The 23,104-nt window shown below is 47.0% G+C and overlaps 1 protein-coding gene across 1 annotated transcript in view; it reads right to left on the bottom strand.

Moving 5' to 3' along the window:
- Nucleotides 1-15,182: 15,182 nt before the first annotated feature.
- impact (impact RWD domain protein) overlaps nt 15,183-23,104 on the bottom strand; it is a 54,171-nt gene continuing 46,249 nt past the window's right edge. Inside the window, exon 11 of the mRNA XM_080194753.1 lies at nt 15,183-19,532. Coding sequence (XP_080050879.1) covers nt 19,479-19,532 — 54 coding nt within the window. The 3' untranslated portion in view covers nt 15,183-19,478. The remainder of the gene's footprint in view (nt 19,533-23,104) is intronic.

Consider the following 23,104-nt stretch of genomic DNA (forward strand, 5'->3'; position numbering starts at 1 on the left):
GCAAATAGTATGGGTGGATCCAAAGGGAAGCGAGATAAGCAAACGAAGGAGGCAGGAACAGAGGGCCATGATGATAGGTTTAGGCATATTGGCATTGCCACTAAACTAGTAATCCAGAGACCCAGGGTCATGCTCTGGGGATGCACGGCAAATGGTGGAGTTTGAATTGAACAACAACCTGGAATGAAGATCTACAGATGACCATGAAACCATTGTCGATTCACAAATGGTTCACAAATGTCTATTAGGGAAGGAAATCTGCCGTCCTCACCCGGTCTGGCCTACGTGTGACACCAGAGCCACAGCAATGTGGTTAACTCAGAACTGCCCTCTGAAATGGCTGAGCGAGACATTCAGTTCAAGGAGCAACTGGGAATGGCCAACAAATGCTGGCTGAGGAACACTCACGTCCCATCAACAAATAAAGAAAAACACCATAATATCATAAAATACAGGAGCAGAAGTAGGCCAATCAGCCCATCGAGTCTGCTCTGCCATTCAGTAAGATCATGACTGGTCTGATTTGATGATCCTCAACTCCACTTTCCCGACTTAACCCCATTGCCCTGGTTTCCCTTACTGATTCGAATTCTGTCTACCTTTGAAAGGCAGACTAGGCTCAAGGGGCTGAATGGCCTATTTCTGCTTCTTTATGTTCTTACAGAAGTGGATGTGCGGATAATGACATTATCAACCTTCCCATAGAATGGGGATACTGAGAAACAGTTAATCTGTCCTCCCTGATCTACCTGCGGAAGCTCGATTACAGTCACCTGGTCAAAACCCAATGAAACTTTGCACTGATCTGATTGGATTTTGATTTATTATTGTCACGTGTATTAACATGCAGTGAAAAGTATTGTTTCTTGTGTGCTATACACAGCATACCGTTCATAGAGAAGGAAAGGAGAGAATGCAGAGTGTAGTGTTACAGTCATAGCTAGGGATTGGAGAAAGATCAACTTAATGCGAGGTAGGTCCATTCAAAAGTCTGACAGCAGCAAGGAAGAAGCTGTTCTTGAGTCGGTCGGTATGGGACCTCAGACTTTTGTATCTTTTTCCCAATGGAAGAAGATGGAAGAGAGAATGTCCGGGGTGCGTGGGGTCCTTAATTATGCCGGCTGCTTTTCCAAGGCAACGGGAAGTGTAGACTGAGTCAATGGATGGGAGGCTGGTTTGTGTGACGGATTGGGCTACATTCACAATCTTTTGTAGCTCCTTGCGGTCTTGGGCAGAGCAGGAGCCCAGACCAAGCTGTGATACAACCTGGGGATAATCAGCTCTAGTAGATTTGCTTTCTCTGCCAAGCGTGACTGAACGAGATCATTCACTATCTCAGTGTTATATCTAAAGTGTGTTTCCAACCACAGGTCGGTCCCGTCAGTTAGAATGCTTATTTCCACTTCTGTACCATCACCCAACACTGTGAGTGTTTCATCAATTTTCCTCTCAATCCCTGGCTCAGCTCAGCATCCACTGAAACCCTCATCCATACCTTAATTGCTTCGAGAATCATCTATTCCAGCTCATTCCCAGCTGCTTTTGTAGATTCTCCGCTGAAGCTATCCAAACCTCTATTGTTCAGCTCCTAACTCGCACCAGGGTACTCACATAGAACATAGAACATTACAGCGCAGTACAGGCCCTTCGGCCCTCGATGTTGCGCCGACCAATGGAACCAATCTAATGACCCTCTAACCTAAACTATTCCAATGTTATCCATATGCCTATCCACTGAGCATTTGAACGCCCTTAAAGTTGGCGAGTCCACAACTGCTGCAGGCAGGGCATTCCACACCCTTACTACCCTCTGAGTAAAGAACCTACCTCTGACATCCATCCTATAACTACCACCCCTCAATTTAAAACTATGTCTCTTCGTGTTAGCGATCACCATCCGAGGAAAAAGGCTCTCACTGTCCACCCTATCTAACCCTCTGATCATCTTGTATGCCTCAATCAGGTCACCTCGTAGCCCTCTTCTCTCTAATGAAAATAACCTCAAGTCCCTCAGCCTTTCCTCATAAGACATCTGCCCCATCATCCCAGTGCTCGCTCACCCATATCGGTTTCCGTCCTGACAACAGCTCAATTTTAACATTCACACCTCATTTTCTCAGAGTTAAGAAGTCTCACAACACCAGGTTAAAATCTAATAGGCTTTCGGAGCACTGCCCCTTCATGAGGTGAGTAGGGATAGAACCATGGAATCATAGAATCCCTACAATGCAAGAGGAGGCCAGTTGGCCCATCAATTCTGCACCAACCACAATCCCACCCAGACCTCCCATTCCCGTATCCCCACATACTTACCCTGCTAATCCCCCTGTGTAACAATTCAGGTCAGATACTCCAAGGTGTTCTACAAAGCTCGCTTGACCTGTAATGTTTTGCATTGAATTTGGCGAGAACAAGCAGGAAAGGTTTCACTGCAGCTGATTCAACTGACCCACGAGGAGGTTTTATCAAAAACAAAGTTTAATGAAGAATATTGTTGACATGTGCAGTTAGACAATTAGCAAGAACTTTTAACAATTACGAACAAGAAGCACAACCACCACAATGATAACTCTTAAGGAAATATCTCTAATATGTTCCAATCAAAGCCAACGTCCAATACACAAAACCCTCCAAATAAACACAATACAGCACAGGGTAATGCCCGCTTGTTATAGGAATCCAACCTCCTGGATTCAATACTGAAAATCCCTTGTGAAGAAACTCAGAAGAGGTTGTAGTTGAATCGGTTTCCCAAAACACAGCTTCTTTAAGGCAGAACCAAACAAAGAGGAAAAAGCAGGGAGAGAAAGCGACTGCTCCTTGGCTTGTTGCTAAATTGCTTCCCACAATAAAACTGAAAGCCCAAAGGGAAAAAAACTCCTATCACCTGACTGACACAGCTTAGTTCCACACCCACTGACATCGCTGAAGCTGTAAGCTGCATGATTTTAGTTTTAAAAACCTTCCATAAAGGAACACTCACATAGCACCTGGCGCTAGGCTTAATTTAGCATGGCCAATCAATCTAACCCACACACCTTGGCATTTTCAAATCCCTTCATGGTCTTGTCCCTGTCTCTGTAAACAAGCTCCTCCAGCCTGTTTGAGATTTCTGAGCTCCTCTAACTCTGGCCTTTTCAGCACCCCTGAATTTAAATCACTCTAGGATTGTTGGTTATACACCTGTAGAAAAGTGACAGCAGTTAGGATCGATCCCAATCAATTATAAACTCCTATAAAAACCTCAGTGTTTACTGTTAAATTAATGCTTTCTGCACCTTTAACCTCATTCACTGCTATATCCCCTAGATCCCTGGACTGTCATTAAAACCTAAGTTTATTTATTATTGTAACAAGTAGGCTTACATTAACACTGCAGTGAAGTTACTGTGAAAATCCCCTAGTCGCCACACTCCGGCACCTGTTCAGGTACACTGAGAGAGAATTTAGCACAGCCAATCCATCGAAACAGCATGTTTTTTGGACTGTTGGAGGAAACCGGAGGACCCAGAGGAAAACCACGCAGACACGGGGAGAATGTGCAGACTCCACACAGACAGTGACCCAAGCCGGGAATCGAACCCGGTGCTGTGAGGCAGCAGTGCTAACCCGCTGTGCCATCCTGTTTAATAATTAATAATCAAATAACGAAAGAGGCAGGCTAACTAGCAGTGAAGATTAAACTGTGAAATGTAAATCAGATTTCGAAACCATTTCTCAGAACTCTTCACTCCGAGAGATGGTTACAGTGAACTGATGTACAGCACATTCCAGTTAAACACAGAGGATATTCTTTTGTAGAATAATGTTTTAATAGACTAAAGATAATTGCAACCCTCTGTGTGAGCAGAATAAATGAGGCAGACACTTTGCTCTGCGTGTTCAGATCTCTGTGGACGTAGCATAGTGACAGAATTTGCTCAGTAATTGTTGGTAAGAATCCAGGAAAGAAAGCGTATCGATCACTGCTGATGAGAGGTATTTTGAAAATGGATTCACTGGAATACATAATCAGCAATGTCCAAAGTTTAATTACATCCTGCCAGCCAGTGGACAGTGGGATACACAATCAAGGAATCGCATTTGTCCATGGTGCCTGCGTCAGTTCTTGGAGCGATCAGTCACACTCCCCCAGCTCCTGCTCCCTGGCCCTGCAAATTCTCTTTCTCAAATATTAATCCCATTTTGAAAATTACAATGACTTCCAGGCAATGCATTCCAGGTCACAACTTGTCGCGTGAAAGGTGTCGACATTTCCCTTCCCGTTTCTCTGCCAATTATCTTCAATCAGTGTCCTCTGGTTACTGATGTTGTTGGTGCTGTGTAGGGCAGTACGGTGGCACAGTGGTTAGCACTGCTGCCTCACAACTCCAGGGACCCGGGTACAATTCCCGACTCGGGTCACTGTCTGTGTGGAGTCTGCACATTCTCCCTTGTTGCGTAGGTTCCCCCTGGGTGCTCCGGTTTCCTCCCACAGTCCAGAGACGTGCTGGTTGGAGTGTATTGCTAAATTCTCCCTCAGTACACCTGAACAGGTGCCAGAGTGTGGCGACTGGGGGATTTTCACAGTAACTTCATTGCAGTGTGAATGCAAGCCTACTTGAGATTAATAAATAAACTTTTAACTTTAGGTCCCATGAAGAGGTTCTGAGCCATGTATAGTTTAACAGTAAATGTTTTTTAACTACTGGTAATCATGTACACACACATAGGATAAGTTTGAAATCGGAGCTGTCTCCATGCTTGCCAGTACACAAGTCTCTATCCAGTACACGATTGTCATCTAGACTCGGCTCATGTGTTCCTTTACATCACACTGTGGGCAGTACTGTATCCAGTCCCACGTTAACCCTTTCTATACCAGACCATTTTACTACACCACCCCAAGTCTTTATTCACCATATTTACAAAGCATTTCTGTTTACTCAGCATATTTACATGACCTCCCCTCAAAGAACAAAGAAAATTGTTCTCTGGGTCCACAGGACTCTTAAATCGGCCTCGCAGGTGGAGGATGTGGTCAAGAAGGCGTATGGTGTACTGGCCTTCATTAATCGAGGGATTGAGTTTAGGAGTCGGGAGGTAATGCTGCAACTTTATAAGACCCTTGTCAGACCCCACTTGGAGTACTGTGCGCAGTTCTGGTCGCCTCACTACAGGAAGGATGTGGAAGCTATTGAGAGGGTGCAGAGGAGATTTACAAGGATGTTGCCTGGATTGGGAGGCATGCCTTATGAAGATAGGTTGAGGGAGCTGGGTCTCTTCTCCCTGGAGAGACGAAGATTGAGAGGTGACCTGATGGAGGTGTATAAAATGTTGAGAGGAATAGATAGGGTGGATTCTCGGAGGCTATTTCCCAGGGCTGAAATGGTCGCTACGAGAGGACACAGGTTTAAGGTGCTGGGGAGCAGGTACAGAGGAGATGTCAGGGGTAAGTTTTTCACTCAGAGGGTGGTGAGTGAGTGGAATCGGCTGCCGTCGGTGGTGGTAGAGGTAAACTCGCTGGGGTCTTTTAAAAGACTTCTGGGTGAGTACATGGGATTTAATGGGATTGGGAGTTACAGATAGGGCTGGTAGGTATGGATATGATCGGCGCAACTTGTGGGCCGAAGGGCCTGTTTGTGCTGTAATGTCCTATGTTCTATGTTAAAATTACAGCACAGGAACAGGCCCTTCTGCCCTCCAAGGATCTGCGTAGGTTTCCTCCTGGTGCTCCAGTTTCCTCCCACAGTCTGAAAGCCATGATGGTGAGGGTGCATTGACCCAAACAGGCATCGGAGTGTGGCGACTAGGGGAATTTCACAGTAACTTCATTGCAGTGTTAATGTAAGCCTTACTTGTGACACTAATAAATAAACTTTACTTTAACTTTATAAGGTAATGCATAAAAAGGCTACTTAACAAGACCCCACAGTGTTGGGGGCAGTATATGAGCATGGATAGAGGATTGGCTAACTAATAGAAGATGGAGAGTTGGAATAAGAGGGGCAACCTGTAACGACTGGAGTGCCACTGTGATCCGTGCTGGGGCCACAGTTTATTTACAACTCGTTAGAGTTTAGAAGAATGAGGGGAGATCTCATTGAGACGTATAAGATGATGAATGGGATGGATAGGATAGAGGTGGAGAGACTCTTCCCGCTCAGAAAGGACAGTAGGACTAGGGGGCACAGCCTCAAGATAAAGGGGGGGCGGTTTAGAACGGAGTTGAGGAGGAACTTCTTCACTCAAAGGGTGGTGAATCTCTGGAATTCTCTGCCCGTTGAAGTGGTGGAGGCTGCCTCGCTAAATATTTTTAAGACGCGGGTTGATGGGTTTTTGATAAGAGAGGGGATTAAGGGTTATGGGGAGAGGGCGGGAATGTGGAACTGAGCCACGACAGATCAGCCATGATCTTATTGAATGGCGGGGCAGGCTCGAAGGGCTAGATGGCCTACTCCTGCTCCTATTTCTTATGTTCTTATGTTCTTATATCATGACTTAGACAAGAAAGTGAATGTACTCTTGCCAAGTTTGCAGATGATACAAAAATATATGTGAAGGCACGCGGTGAGGATGACAGAGTCTACAGGGGGATCAGGCTAGATGAGTGGGCAAAAACTTGGCAGATGGAGTATAATGTTGGAAAATGGGACATTGCGCACTTTGGTAGGAAGAATAAAGGAGCTGAATATTATTTAAATGGAGAAAGACTGCAGAAAGCTGCAACACGGAGGGGTTTGGGACGTCCTCATGCACAAATCACAAAAAGCCAGCGTGCAAGTTCAGCAGGTAATAGGGAAACAAATGTAATGTTGGCCTTTGTTTCAAAAGGAATGGAATATAAAAATGTGGAAGGCTTGCTTAAACTGTACAAGGCCACACTTGGAATACAGTGAGCAGTTTTGATCTCCTTATCTAAGGAAGGATATACTGGCATCGGAGGCAGTCCAGAGAAGGTTCACTGGGTTGATCCCGGGTACGGAGGGATTTTCTCATGAAGAGAGAACAAAGAACAAAGAAAAGTATGGCATGGCAACAGGCCATCCGGCCCTCCAAGCCTGCACGATCTTGATGCCCGAACTAAACTAAAAAAAAACCTTCTGCCCTTACTCAGTCCATATCCCTCTATACCCTCCCTATTCATGTACCCATCCAGGTTCCCCTTCAATGTTGCTAATGTGTCCGCTTCCACCACCTCCTCTGGCAGCGCGTTCCAGGCACCCATCACTCTCTGTGTGAAAAATTTCCCCTGCACATCTCCCTAAACTTTCCCCCTCTCACCTTGAACCTATGCCCCCTTAGTGACACTTCCATCCTGGGAAAAAGCCTCTGACTATCCACCCTGTCTCTGCCTCTCATAATATTGTAGGCCTCTATCAGGTCTCCCCTCAGCTTCCGTCTTTCCAATGAAAACAATCCTAGTTTATTCAACCTCTCCTCATAGGCAACACCCTCCAGACCAGGCAACATCCTGGCGCACTTTCTTTGCACTCTCTCCAAAGCTCCCATGTCCTTCTGGTAGTGTGGTGACCGGAACTGCACGCAGTGCTCCAAATGTGACCTAACCAAGGTTTTATACAGCTGTAACATGATTTCCCAACTCTTGTATTCAACGTTGATGAAGGCATGTTTATTGCCTTCTTAATCACCTTGGCCACCAGTGTTGCCACTTTTAGGGAACAGTGGACCTGAACACCCAGATCCCTCTGTATGTTAATGATCCTTGGATATGGGCAGATCTACCACTTCTGTGCCCGAGTCTCCAATTTATCGATATCCTGTTGTATCCTTTGACAATCCCCGGCATTAACAGCAACTCCACCAATCTTCATGTCATCTGCAAACTTACTAATCAGACCTCCCACCTTTTCTTCCAGGTCATTTATATATACTACAAACAACAGAGATCCCAGCACCAATCCCTGTGGAACAAGCTACAGATCCCCATTCTAAAAAACACGCTTCCATCACTACCCTCTGTCTTCTATAACCAAACCCGTCTCGATTCCATCTAGCCAGCCCATCCCGAATCCCATGTGATTTTAGTTTTTGTACCCAGTCTGCCATGTGGGACCTTGTCAAATGCCTTATAAAGTCCATATAAACTACATCCACAGCCCTTCCCTTTCTTTGTCACCTCGTCAAAAAACTCAATCAATTGGTGAAACATGACGTTGCCCGTACAAAACCATTCTGCCTGTCACTAACTAGTCCATTTTCTTCCAAATATGCATATATCCTGTCCCTCAGTATCTTCTCCAAAAGCTTCCCCACCATTGATGTCAGGCTCACCGGCCTAGAATTTCCTGGATTATCCCTGTTTCCTTCCTTAAACAAGGGAAGAACATTGGTTATTCTCCACTCCTCTGGAACCTCGCCTGTGGTCAAAGAGGATGTGAAGGTATCTGTTAAGGTCCCAGCTATTTCTCCCCTTGCCTCCCGCAGTAACCTGGGAGTAGATCCCATCCGGCCCTGGGGACCTGTTTATCTTAATGTAATTTAGGATACTCAACACTTCCTCCTTTGATATGTTGATATTCTCCGGAGTGTTCACACACCTATCCTTGGCCTCAACATCCATCAAGTCCTTCTCTTTGGTGAATACCGATACAAGGTACTTATTAAGGATCTCAATCACTTCCTGCGGCTCCACTCATAACCTCCCTCTATTGTCCTTTAGTGTGCCTACTATTTTGCTTGCTACCGTCTTTCTCCTAAGGTATGTATAAAAAGCCTTGGGATTCTCCTTGAACCTGTTTGCTAAAGACATTTCATGAGAGTTTGAGAAGATCGGGCCTGTACTCAACGAGTTTCAAAGGGATGTTTTTTACAGAGGGTGGTGGGGGTCTGGAATGCGCTGCCAAGTAGGGTGGTGGAGGCGGGCACACTGGGATCGTTTAAGACTTACCTGGATAGTCACATGAGCAGACTGGGAATGGAGGGGTACAAATGAATGGTCTAGTTGGACCAATGAGCGGCGCAGGCCTGGAGGGCTGAAGGGCCTGTTTCCTGTTCTTTGAATGAGAGGCAGCCTTATTGAGACACACAGGATTGTCAGGGGGTCGACAGGGTAGATGCTGAGACCATGTTGCCCCTTGTGGGAGGGTTGAGGAGCAGAGGGCATCATCTCAGTTAAGAGAAAGATGAGGAGGAATTTCTTCTCTCAGAGGGCAGTGAATCTGTGGAATTCTTTACCCCAGTGGGCTATGGAGGCTGGGTCATTAAGTACATTCACAGCCGAGATAGCAGGTATTTAATCAGGGAGGGTATCCAAGAATATGGGGATTGGGCAAGAAAGTGGAGTTGAGGATTATCAGATCAGATCAATCATGAACTCATTGAGAGGGGGGATCAGACTCAACGGGCTGAATGGCCATTTCTGCTTCTAGGCAGAAACTGGTGCCCGTCTGTCCTGTAATGTAAAGGTTAATGTAAAGTACCCCACAGCTACAATGAAGAAAAACAGGGTGTGGGGAGTGGGGGGAATGGAGTTCTCCCGTGTCCTAGCCCATTGTTAGTCCCTCAAAGAACTTCAGAGAAAACTGATTACCCTTTTTTTATTCATTCGTGGGACATGGGCGTCGCTAGTTGGGCCAAGCATTTATTGCCCATTCCTAGTTGCCTTTGGAGGGCAGTTGAGAGTCAACCACATTGCTGTGGCTCTGGAATCACATGTAGGCCAGACCAGGGTAAGGACGGCAGATTTCCTTCCCTGAAGGACATTAGTGACCCCAGATGGGTTTTTCTGACAATGGTTTCAGGTCATCATTACATTCTTAGTTCTAGATATTTTTTATTGAATTCAAATCCCACCATTTGCCGTGGTGGGATTCGAACCCCAGAACATTCGTTGAGTTTCTGGATTGACGGTATAGTGACAATAGTGCTCGGCCATCACCTCCGCTGTTTGTGGGAGCTTGCTGTGCACCGATCAGCTGCCGCGTCTCCGAACATCGAAACGTGTCAAACATCCCGCGTTTGCAGTGAACATCCACTTCAAGTCTTTCACAAAGAATTCAGCAGTAGCCGAGTGATTTTGCCACCTGGAATTAATTGTGCCGGTTCCTCATTAGCTTCTGTGTCTTTGTGTTGTGGCCCCAGTTGATGGCAAGTTTGAAAGCCCGGCCTGGGAGCATAAACCATCATCTCAATGTACAAAATGAAGGTTCCTTTCGAGTTCTGCTACTGAAAAGAATTGACAGCAATAACTTTCTCTCTAGTAATCCCCAGACTTCCGCCACTCCAAATGTATCTCATTTGTCGATAGCTTTTCATTGATTTGTTTTCAGATAGGAATGCTCAAAATGAGTTGTGTTATTATTACGCTGTATAATTGAACACAGAGGGAATTTGTACATTTATTTGAAGGACCTCGCTGAGGAAAATAAAACTATTGTTTATGCTTCATTATTTGAACTGTGTGCAGCTGGTTAATCTCCAGAGGGTCCTGGCTTCCAACGTCAAAGCATTAACTTATTCCTTAACTACTGCAAAACTAATTGTGAAGCTCTAAGTCCATAAAATTGACACGAGTAACAATTTCTCCTCTGGTAATCTTCTGGTAGATTATTTGCACAAATAATCACAAATTGGCCAAATTGCCTGGTAAATTAACAGCGTGCTAATGACGCAAGTTGTTATTAAAGCATAAACTGGCCCATGAGTTTGGAGAATGGGGAAATACACAGTCAGTTGTTAAGGAAGTTCTGGAGTTGCGAACGATTGCCCGTTACACTCGTCCAGAAAGTTAGGGCTGGTGTTTAAGACCACTGTTCTAACGCTGTGGTCATTGTTAATGCCACGGCAATCGGATCTCTCCAACCCAGAAAGAGAACAAGTTAAACTGGTATCATTCCTGCGGGTAGTAAATTGTTGTTAGAGATTTTATAAAAGCAAATTACAGTTAAAATTTTAGAATTTTCTTCATTTTCCTTTGTCTCTCTTTACTCCTTAAAACCATTTCTTCCATCTCTTTATTTCTCTTTCCTGATTTGATTTATTAGGCGTGGCTAAGGTATAGGGAAAGATCAACTTAATGCAAGGTAGGTCCATTCAAAAGTCTGATGGCAGCAGGGAAGAAGCTGTTCTTGGGTTGGCTGGTCCGTGACGTCAGACTTTTGTATCTTTTTCTCAATGGAAGGAAGCAGAAGAGAGAATGTCTGGGGTCCTTGATTATGCTGGCTGCTTTTCTGAGGCAGCGGGAAGTGTAGACAGAGTCAATGGATGGGAGGCTGGTTTGAGAGATGGATTGGGCTACATTCACGACCCTTTGTAATTACTTCTTGGACTTGGGCAGAGCAGGATCCCATACCAAGCTGTGATACAACCAGAAAGAATGCTTTCTATGGTGCATCTGTAAAAGAGTTGTCGCTGACATGCCAAATTTCCTTAGTCTTCTGAGAAAGTAAAGGTGTTGGTGGGGCTTTCTTAACTATAGTGTCGGCATTGAGGGGGGACCAGGGCAGGTTGTTGGTGATCTGGACACCTAAAAACTTGCAACTATCTGATTTGACACTAATTCTTCCACATCCCCTCTCCATCTGTTCCTTTCTCAATCTGTAAATCTCATGGGTTAAGGGGCTAGACTGATGATTCCACCACTTACTGAGATACATATTGTCCTCCTATCCCTTGTTGTCCTGTTGACGGATCACACTTCCTGTGGGGTGGATGACAATCCAGCTGATGGGTGTGGGAAAACATCCAAGGAACGTTACGTAATGGCCCATTCCCGAGAGATCGAGACATCAAATCGTAGAAAAGCAAAAAAAAAAGAACTCTCCCGCAAAGCGAGGGGCCTGGAATTCTGACGGAAGATTGCGATCCTGAAATGATGGTCGGAATTCTCCGGCCATTCAGTCCAGTGGGATTCTCCGATCCCGCCTCAGTGAATGGAGGTTTGGCTGAGTGTGGCAGCGGGGCGCGGACAGCTGGAAAACTCCAGCCGCTGGGGAGGATTTCCCATGAGCCCTACGGCGTTTCTTGGTGGCTGGAGGAGGCCAGCCATTGGCCAATGGTGGGACCTCCTGGTCCCGTCGCTGTCAAGAGGCTTCCCGTCAAATCCAACACCTGTTGCCGGGGGGAGGGACCGTCAACACGATCAGAAGATCCCATTGGTGAGAACGGTTAGAAAATACCCCTCCCCCCACCTTGCTCCTTTCTCTACGGATGTTGCTATACCAACTGAATAATTCCGGCATTTTCTTCTTTTACGTCAATTTTTATCTATTTTCTTCAAAGCTGATGGCATTAACTTGTTTTATTCATTTGTGGGACATGGGCGTCGCTGGCTGGGCCAGCATTTATTGCCCATCCCTAATTGCCCCTTGAGAAGGTGGTGGGGAGCTGCCTTCTTGAATCGCTGCAGTCCATGTTCTGTGGGCTGACCCACAATGTCATTAGGGAGGGAATTCCAGGATTCTGATCCACGAAGGAATGGCGATATATTTCCAAGTCAGGATGGTGAGCGGCTCAGAGGGGAACTTGCAGGTGGTGGTCTCCCCATGTATCTGCAGCCCTCACCCTCCTAGATGGAAGTGGTCATGGGTTTGGAAGGTGCTGTCTAAGGATCTTTGGTGAATTGCTGCAGTGCATCTTGTAGACAGTACACACTGCTGCTACTGAGCGTCGGTGGTGGAGGGATTGAATGTTTGTAGATAGGGTGCCAATCCAGTGGGGCTGCTTTGTCCTGGGTGGTGTTGAGCTTCTTGAGCGTTATTGGAGCTGCACCCATCCAGGCAAGTGGGGAGTATTCCATCACACTCCTGACTTGTGTCTTGTAGATGGTGGACAGGCTTTGGGGAGTCAGGAGGTGGGGTGCTTGCTGCAGTATTCCCAGCCTCTGATCTGCTCTTGTAGCCACTGCGCTAATGTGGTGAGTCCAGTTGAGTTTCTGGTCAATGGTAAACCCAACATTGTTGACAGTCAGGAACTCAGTGATGTAACACTATTGAACGTCAAGGGGCAGTGGTTAGAGTGTCTCTTATTGATGATGGTCATTGCCTGGCGTTTGTGTGACGCAATTGCTACTTGCCACTTGTCAACCCAGGCCTGGATATTGTTGAGATCTTGTTGCATTTGAACATGGGCTGCTTCCGTGTCTGAGGAGTCGCAAATGGTGAACATTCTGCAACCATCAGTGAACATTCCCACTTCTGACCTTATGACAGAGGGAAGGTCATTGATGAAGCAGCTGAAGATTGTTGGGCCTAGGGCCTACCCTGAGGGACTCCTGTAGAGATGTCCTGGAGCTGAGATGACTGACCCTCCACAACCACAACCATCTTCCTATGTACCAGGTATGACTCCAACCAGCGGAGAGTTTGTCCCCTGATACCCATCGATTCCAGTTTCGCTAGGTCTTCATGATGCCAATTTGGTGAAATACTGCTTGATGTTGAGGGGCTCTCACTCTCACCTCACCTCTGGAATTCAGCTCTTTTGTCCGTATTTGAACCAAGGCTTTAATGAGGTCAGGAGCTGAGTGACCCTGGTGAAACCCAAACTGGGCATCACTGAGCAGGTTATTGCTGAGCAGATACTGCTTGATAGAGCTGTCGATGACCCCTTCCATCATTTTATTGATGATGGAGAGTAGACTGGATTGTAATTGGCCGGGTTGGATTTGTCTGGCTTTTTGTGTAGAGGACATACCTGGGCAATTTTCCACATTGTCAGATAGATGCCAGTGTTGTAACTGTACTGGGAGAGAATAATATGCTCAGGAACTATTCTTTAAATTTGTTCACAGTATATGAATGAGGCCAACATTTATTGCCCATCCCTAATTGCCCCTGGAAAGCCATCTTCTTGAACCGCTGCACTCCGTGCGATATGGGTCTATCCATAGAAAAAAGACTTTTTTATTTGTTATTTTATCCATTTTTCTTTTGCTTTCTAAAGGAAAGGACCATCATCCCAGTACCTAAGGAAACCCAAGCAGTGTGCCTTAATGACTATCAGCTACTGGCTCTGACATCCATCGTTACAAAGTGCTTCAAAAGGTTAGTTCGCCTACTGCCACAACAGGTCCACAGCAGACACCACCTCCCTGGCCCTGTACTCAACCCTGGATCACCCAGCTAACAAGGATACCTATGTCAGACTCCTATCTATTGACTACAGCTCAGCCATCATTATTCCTACAAAACTCATCTCCAAACTCCGTGGTCTGGGCCTTGGCATCTCGCCCTGCGACTGGATCCTGAACTTCCTAACTCACAGACCACAATCAGTAAGGACAGGCAACAACATCTCCTCCACGGTCATCCTCAACACCGGTGCCCCACAGGGCTGTGTTCTCAGCCCCCGACTATACTCCTTATACACCAATGACTGTGCAGCCAAATTCCCCTCCAATTCAATTTTCAAGTTTACTGACAACACCACCGTAGTGGATCGGACCTTAAATAATGACGAGACACAGTACAGGAATGAAATAAAGAATCCGGTGAACCGGTGCAGCAACAATAATCTCTCCCTCAATGTCAACAAAATGAAGGAGATTGTCATTGACTTCAGGAAGCGTAGTGGAGAACATGTCCCTGTCTACATCAATGGGGATGAAGTAAAAATGGTCAAAAGTCTCAAGTTTCTAGGTGTCCAAATCACCAACAACCTGTCTTGGTCTTCCCACATTGCCACTATAGTTAAGAAAGCCCCACCAATGCCTCTAATTTCTCAGAAGACTAAGGAAATTTGGCATGTCGGCTACGACTCTCACCAGCTTTTACAAATACATCATAGAAAGCATTCTTTCTGGTTGTATCACAGCTTGGTCTGGGCTCCTGCTCTGCCCAAGACCGCAAGGAACTACAAAAGGTCATGAATGTAGCCCAATCCATCACCAACCTCCCATCCATTGACTCTGTCTACACTTCCTGCTGCCTCAGAAAAGCAGCCAGCATAATTAAGGACCCCACGCACCCCGGACATTCTCTCTTCCACCTTCTTCCTTCAGGAAAAAGATACAAAAGTCTGAGGTCATGTACCAAACGACTCAAGAACAGCTTCTTCCCTGCTGTTGCCAGACTTTTGAATGGACCTGCCTCGCATTAAGTTGATCTTTCTCCAATCCCTAGCTATGACTGTAACACTACATTCTGCACTCTCTCCTTTCCTTCTCTATGAACAGTATGGTTTGTATAGTGCCTAGGAAACAATACTTTTCACTGTATACTAATACATGTGACGATAATAAATCAAATCAAAGAAGGCAATTTATTTATTTCAGTCGGGTCAGTTCAGGTGAAGAGGTTCTCACCACAAAGGGAGAATTACAAAACTGAAAGTAATTCATTTAAATCCACAAAAAATACTCCATTTTCAGTTTAAGGAATAATTACAGGAATTATTTGAATAGTTTGAAGAATTCCACAATAAGATAACATTTTTCTCACCCAACGATAACCAATTGGGAAAGGGTGAAGGTGGCCTAGTGATAACGCTCAATGATTCATAATCCTAAACTTGGATGAATGTTCCAGAAACATACATCAAATTCCATCTCAGCAGCAGGAGGCTGGTTGGGTGGGTGGGAGAAATTAAATTAATAATTATCAAGAATATGGGCAGCACGGTGGCACAGAGGTTAGCACTGCTGCCTCACAGCTCCAGGGAGCTGGGTTCAATTCCCGGCTTGGGTCACCTGTGCGCGTGGAGGCTGCACCTTCTCCCCATGTCTGCGTGGGTTTCTTCTGGGTGCTTCAGTTTCCTCCCGTAGTCCAAAAGATGTGCTGGTTAGGGTGCACTGGCTGTGCTAAGTTCTCCCTCAGGCTACCCGAATAGGTGCCAGACTGTGACGACTGGAGGATTTTCACAGTAACTTGATTGCAGTGTTAATGTAAGCCTACTAGTGACACTAGTAAATAAACTTTAAAAGTCCCTGTAATGTTCTCCCAATTGTCTGCGTGGGTTTCCTCCGGGTGCTCCGGTTTCCTCCCACAGTACGAAAGACCTGCTGGTTAGATGCATTGGCCGTGCTAAATTCTCCCTCAGTGTACCCGAACAGGCACTGGAGAGTGGCAACTAGGGGATTTTCACAGTAACTTCAGTGCAGTGTTAATGTAAGCCAACTTGCAACACTAATAAACAAAATAAATAAAACTATAGCTTCTCTGGTGATGATCGTGAAGCTACTGTTTTGTTGTACAAATAGGGCAGCACGGTGGCCTGAAGCAGCACCAGGGACCTGGGTTCGATTCCCAGCTCGGGTCACCGTGTATGTGGAGTCTGCACATTCTCCCCATATCTGCATGGGTTTCCTCCAGTTTCCGCCATATTCCAAAGATGTGCAGGTTAGGTGGATTGGCCAGGTCAGGGGGGGCTAACTAAGGTAAATGCATGGGGTTATGGGGATAGAGCCTGGATGGAGTTGCGGTCGGTGCAAACTTAATGGGCCGAATTTGTTCTCACAGGAGCGACGGAGGTTGAGGGGTGACCTGATAGAAGTCTGCAAGAGGTAGGGACAGAGTGGATAGATAGAAGCTCTGTCCCAGGGCGGAAGAGTCAAATTACTAGGAGGCACTGGTTTAAGGTGCGAGGGGCAAGGTTTAAAGCAGATGGATGAGGCAGATTTTTTACACAGAGGGTGGTGGGTGCCTGGAACTCGCTGCCGGGGGAGGTGGTGGAAGTGGATATGGTAGTGACTTTTAAGGGGCTTGGTAAATACATGAATAGGATGGGGATAGAGGGATATGGTCCCCGGAAGGGTAGGGGGTTTTAGTTCAGTAGGGCAGCATGGTCGGTGCAGGCTTGGAGGGCCGAAGGGCCTGTTCCTGTGCTGTAATTTTCTTTATTCTTTGTACAGCCTCCTTGTGCACTGCAGGGATTCTATAATAATCCCATCTGATTCATTAAACTAATGTTTTTCAGAGGAGGGAAATCTGCCGTCCTTACCCGGCCTGGCCTACATGTGGACTCCAGAGCCACAGCAATGTAGATGATTCTGAACTGCCCTCTGAAATGGCCCGGCAAGCCACTCACAGCACCTGCTCAGATTCAGAGACTTGTTACAGGCCAGGAGGCCATTCAGGCAGTCAGATCTGCCCTGGTTCCTTGAAGGAACAATTCAGCCAGCGTCACTCCAACACCTTCACCCCGTAACTCCACACATTCTTCCTTCACAGGTACTTAAGCAATTCCCTCCTGAAAGCATTTGCTAAAGAGTTACATTGAAGGTTATCGCAGAACATAAGAGCTAATGGTCTAGGCGGGGTAACAAACTGGTATGGGTAGAAGATTGGTTAGTTAATAAGATAGAGGGAGCTGGTATAAATGGGTCTTTTTTCTGGTTGGCAGGGTGTGAAAAGTGATGTGCCACATAGACCAGTGCTGGAACCCCGACTTTTTACAATTTATATAAATGATTGATCATCGAATCCCTACAGTGCAGAAGGAGGCCCATCAAGCCAGCACCAACAACAATCTCACCCAGGCCCTATTCCTGTAACACCATATAGTTAATCTACTAGCCCCCCTGGGCAATTTAGCATGGCCTAACCCACACATCTTTCGGAGTGTAGGAGGAAACCGGAGCACCCGGAGAAAGCCCGCGCAGACACGGGGAGAACATGCAAACTCCACACAGACGGTGACCCAAGCCAGGAATCAAACCCGGGTCCCTGGCGCTGTGAGGCAGCTGTGCTAACCACCGTGCCGCCACTTCATTTAGATGAAGGAATAGGTTAGGTTGGTAAATTTGCTGATATCACAAAAATAGGTAGGAATGTAAGTTGTGAAGGGGACATAAGGAGGCTACAAAGGACATCGATAGGTTAATGAGTGGAAAGAAAATCTGGCAAATAGAGAATAATGTGAGAAAATGCGAAATTCTCCATTTTGGCAGGAAGGATTTTAAAGAAAGCATTTTATCTGACTGGTGAGAGATTGCAGAGCCCTGAGATTCAGAGGGATCCAGGGACATGAGCAGTGCCATCAACACTGCTGGCAGGCAGCATCAGAAACTCGGCTAGACTCACCACATGAAAAGCAGGTCAGAGGCTAAGAGGGAGGTAACTCACCTCCTGACTCCCCAGAGCCTGTCCACCATCTACAAGGTACCAGTTAGGAGTGTGACGGAATGCTCTCCATAGGATCTCCACAGTGCAGAAGGATTGGCCCATCGAGACTGCACCGTCCACAATCCCACCCAAGCCCCATTCCAACAAATCTGCATATTTACCCTGCTAATCCCCCTGACACTAGAGTCAATTTAGCACGGCCAAACAACCTCACCTGCACATCTTTGGACTTCACTTGCCTGGGTGAGCGCAACTCTAACAACACTCGAGAAGCTCCTACCCAGGACAAAGCCTCCCACTCGATCGGTACCCCATTCACCACCTTACACACTCACTCCCTCCTTGCACAGAGTAGCAGATTCTGCCATCCACAAGATGCACTGTTTCGACAAGCTTCCTTGCAGACCACCTTCCGCCTCCTACAGGTTCCTCTCCAAGCGTTCTGTAACTCGCAGTAGGGAGTTAGATAAATACTCGGAAAGAGGAGAAAGCGCAGGTCGATGAGGAACTAAGAGGGGAGTGATGAGTTAGATATTGAGTCAGTACAGGCACAGTGGGCTGAATGGCCTGTATCATTCTACAATTGGGATTTAAAGGCCAGAATACTGAAGATCAGGACTCCGTGTATTATTTATTTATTAATAAGTAGGCTTACATTAACACGGCAATGAAGTTACTGTGAAAATCCCACACTCCGGCGCCTGTTCGGGTACACTGAGGGAGAACTTAGCACGGCCAAGGCACCCTAACCGGCACGTCTTTCGGACTGTGGAAGGAAACCGGAGCACCCGGAGGAAACCCACGCAGACACGGGGAGAACGTGCAGACTCTGCACAGACGGTGACCCGAGCCGGGAATCGAACCCGAGTTCCTGGCGCTGTGAGGCCGCTGTGTAATTGGCTGTAGAAACTGTCCCTTTCTCTTGGGGATCTGCGGCGTACATACCGGGGAACGTGATTCCTTTTGCAACGGTCCCTGTGTGAGCAAAGCCCTCCCCCCTCCTTCACAGAGCCTGCGTGCAGCGCGACATTTGCCAGTCATTTCAAAACATGAATCTACGTGTATTTGAATATTACACACGCCATGAATTTTGCATGAAGTTAAGCCGCCTTCTTTAAACATTAATGCTCGCAGGCAAAGGGCTTCCTACCCAAAACTTCCATTTTTCTTTCCCCCCCCCCCCCCGGGATTCGGGGGGGGAATGTAAAGCAAATAACTGTCTTGGTTTGAGTTTCCCCCGGGGAGCGTGTAACCAGAGGGAACCGCACAGACTGTAGATCCGAGGAGCTGCTGCTTGTGGAATATGACGAGAGAGAGGAATAGGGTGGATTCAGGTTGGTTATTCCCGTTCTCATCCCTTTGTTGGCCGATGTGAAATATTTGGGACCGATCAAAATTTGTCAAAAGCGGAGTGTTAGTGGCTCTGGCACAGGCTCATTCATTAGAAAATCCCTGCGTCCTTTCCACTGATCACTTTCACTTCTTGCCTTTCTGTTTCTTCCTCTTCATCGACAGCCTTTGCCCCTCACCCTGAAATAAAAGCAGAGAGAACGTCTTGGTTCAGTCAGCAGCTTGAAGGGTGCAGTTCCAGGCACCGAATCTAAGTGGCAGAGTGTTTGGCGTGGGCTGGAGTTGTGCAAAAAGGGGTTTTTGATGGATGAAGTGATGGGCTAAACTCTGGCAGACGCAGTTCAAGATAGGGAAGCGGGTGAGTGCAGTAAGTCCTCGGAGGTGGAAATCCCTTCACCAAAATCCCTTCATTTACACGTTTGACAGCAGCAGACAGAGCTCGCAGCCGACACTCGGAGTCCCAGAGGAACTGACGCGCCTAGTTATGTGCAAAGCAAGAGGCTCCCTGATTGGCCCATCCACACTCGGAGTCCCAGAGGAACTGACACGCCTAGTTATGTGCAAAGCAAGAGGCTCCCTGATTGGCCCATCCACACTCGGAGTCCCAGAGGAACTGACACGCCTAGTTATGTGCAAAGCAAGAGGCTCCCTGATTGGCCCATCTACACTCGGAGTCCCAGAGGAACTGACGCACCTAGTTATGTGCAAAGCAAGAGGCTCCCTGATTGGCCCATCTACACTCGGAGTCCCAGAGGAACTGACGCACCTAGTTATGTGCAAAGCAAGAGGCTCCCTGATTGGCCCATCTACACTCGGAGTCCCAGAGGAACTGACGCACCTAGTTATGTGCAAAGCAAGAGGCTCCCTGATTGGCCCATCTACACTCGGAGTCCCAGAGGAACTGACGCGCCTAGTTATGTGCAAAGCAAGAGACTCCCCAGTTGGCCCAACAATTTTGCCTCTAACTCTCCCCATGTCTGTGTGGGTTTCCTCCGGGTGCTCCGCTTTTCTCCCACACTCCAGAAATGTGTGGGTTAGGTTGATTGGCCATGCTAAATTGACCCAAGTGTCGGGGGATTAGCAGGCTAAATGAGTGGGGTTACTGGAATAGGGCCTGGATGGGATTGTGGTCAGTGCAGGCTCGATGGGCTGAATGGCCTCTTCTGTACTGTAGGGATTCTGTTAATCAGGGAGTTCAAATTGTAACAGGCCAACCTCAATTGCCTGATTAAAGTCGTTACAGGGAGTTTTCAAGTTTAAAGTTGATTTATTTGTGTCACAAGTAGGCTTACGTTAACACTGCAATGAAGTTACTGTGAAAATCCCCTCGTCGTTACACTCCAGCACTTGTTCGGGTACACTGAAGGAGAATTTAGCATGGCCAATGCACCTAATCGGCACATTTTTGGACTATGGGAGGAAACTGGAGCACTCAGAGGAAAGCCACGCAGACACGGGGAGAATGCGCAGACTCCGCACAGTCAGTCACCCAAGCCGGGAATAGAGCCCTGGTCCCTACTCCTGCTCCTATTTCTTATGTTCTTATGTTCTTACGTTCTTGTGTTCTTATGTCCCTGGTGCTGAGAGGCAGCAGTGTTAACCACTGTGTTACTGAGCTGCCCATGGCACAGTGAATTTGTCAGTAGGCTAGTAACCCAGAAAAAGATCAGGGGGCCCAGGTTCAAAGCCCGCCACAGAGATGGAGAAATTTGAATCCATCAAAGCTCTGATGATGACCATGAAACCATCGTCAAGTACCAGAAAAATCCATCTGGTTCACTAATGTCCTTTCTGGAAGGAAATCTGCCGTCCTTACTTGGTCTGGCCTACACGTGACTCCAGATAAGAACATAAGAACATAAGAAATAGGAGCAGGAGTAGGCCATCCAGCCCTTCAAGCCTGCCCCGCCATTCAATAAGATCATGGCTGATCTGTTGTGGCTCAGTTCCACTTTCCCGCCCTCTCCCCATAACCCTTAATCCCCTCTCTTATCAAGAACCCATCAACCCGCTTCTTAAAAATATTTAGCGAGGCAGCCTCCACCACTTCAACGGGCAGAGAATTCCAGAGATTCACCACCCTTTGAGTGAAGAAGTTCCTCCTCAACTCCGTTCTAAACCGCCTCCCCTTTATCTTGAGGCTGTGCCCCCTAGTCCTACTGTCTTTTTTGAGCGGGAAGAGTCTCTCCACCTCTATCCTATCCATCCCATTCATCATCTTATACGTCTCAATGAGATCTCCCCTCATTCTTCTAAACTCTAACGAGTACAAGCCTAGTTTATTCAGCCTCTCCTCATAGCTCAATCCCCTCAACTCCGGTATCAGCCTAGTAAACCTCCTCTGCACTCCCTCCAGGGCCAAAATATCCTTGCGCAGGTGCGGCGCCCAAAACTGCACACAGTACTCCAGCTGCGGCCTCACCAATGCCCTATACAGCCGCAGCAAGACCTCCCTACTTTTATATTCAATCCCCCTCGCGATGAAGGCCAGCATCCCATTCGCCTTCCTGACCACCTGCTGCACCTGCAAGCTGGGTTTTTGCGACTCATGCACAAGGACCCCGAGGTCCCTCTGCACCGTCGCCTGCTGCAGTTTTTCGCCACGTAAGTAATAGTCCTTCCTACCATTCTTCCTACCAAAGTGGACCACCTCGCACTTGCCAACATTAAATTCCATTTGCCATTTCCTGGCCCATTCGCCCAGCCTATCTAGATCCTTCTGCAGATGGATAGGTTGTCTTCCACACGCCCTCTGAAATGGAGGATTGTTACGGATGGACAATAAGTTCTGGCCCAGCCAGCATCACTGACATTCTGTGGAGTTACTTTGAGAAGATTCAATTTCAGTGTTATTGACAAGGGGGTAGGATCTATAGAGGAGCAGAGATATCTAGAAATCCATAGACAGCATTAAAAAAGTCAAGGACATTGTACCAAAATGGTACGATGGTATGATAGCCTCTGAGAGTCTCCTGCATGGGGAAACATTTCAGTGTGCACCCTGTCATGTTGAGTTTAAGATATTCATGTGGTTATGAAAGGCACTATATAACTGCAGTCTTGGGTTCAATTCCAGCCTCAGGTCACTGTCTGTGTGGAGACTGTACATTCTCCCTGCGTCTGCATGGGTTTCCTCCGGGTGCTCCGGATTCCTCCCACAGTCTGAAAGACGTGCTGATTAGGGTGTGTTGGCCCGTGCTAAATTCTCCCTCAGTGCACCCGAACAGGCGCCGGAGTGCAGTGACTAGGGGATTTTCACAGTGACTTCATTGCAGTGTTAATCTGAGCCCACTTGTGACAAATAGATAAACTTTAACAGTGTAAGTATATGAGATTATGGGGATGAGGCCTGGGTGGGATGCTCTGTCGGAGAGTTGGTGCAGGCTCGATGGACCGAATGGCCTCTTTCTGCATTGTAGGAGTTCTATGATTCTATGGGTAGGTTAGGGGGATTGACCGAGCTAAATTGCCCTCTCACGTCCAAAGAGTGGGTTAGTAGGGTAAGTGTGTGGGGTTACGGGAATAGGGCCTGGGTGGGTCTGTGATTGGTGCAGGAACAAAAAAAAACAAAGAACAAAGAAAATTCCAGCACAGGAACAGGCCCTTTGGCCCCTCCAAGCCTGCACCGACCATGCTGCCCAACTGAACTAAAACCCCCTACCCTTCCGGGGACCATACCCCTCTATTCCCATCCGATTCATGCACTCGTCAAGACGCCCCTCAAAAGTCACTACCGTATCCGCTTCCACTAC

The sequence above is a fragment of the Carcharhinus amblyrhynchos genome, chromosome 8, assembly GCF_965287045.1.
Source record: "Carcharhinus amblyrhynchos chromosome 8, sCarAmb.v2.hapA, whole genome shotgun sequence".
Taxonomy (NCBI): Eukaryota; Metazoa; Chordata; class Chondrichthyes; order Carcharhiniformes; family Carcharhinidae; genus Carcharhinus; species Carcharhinus amblyrhynchos.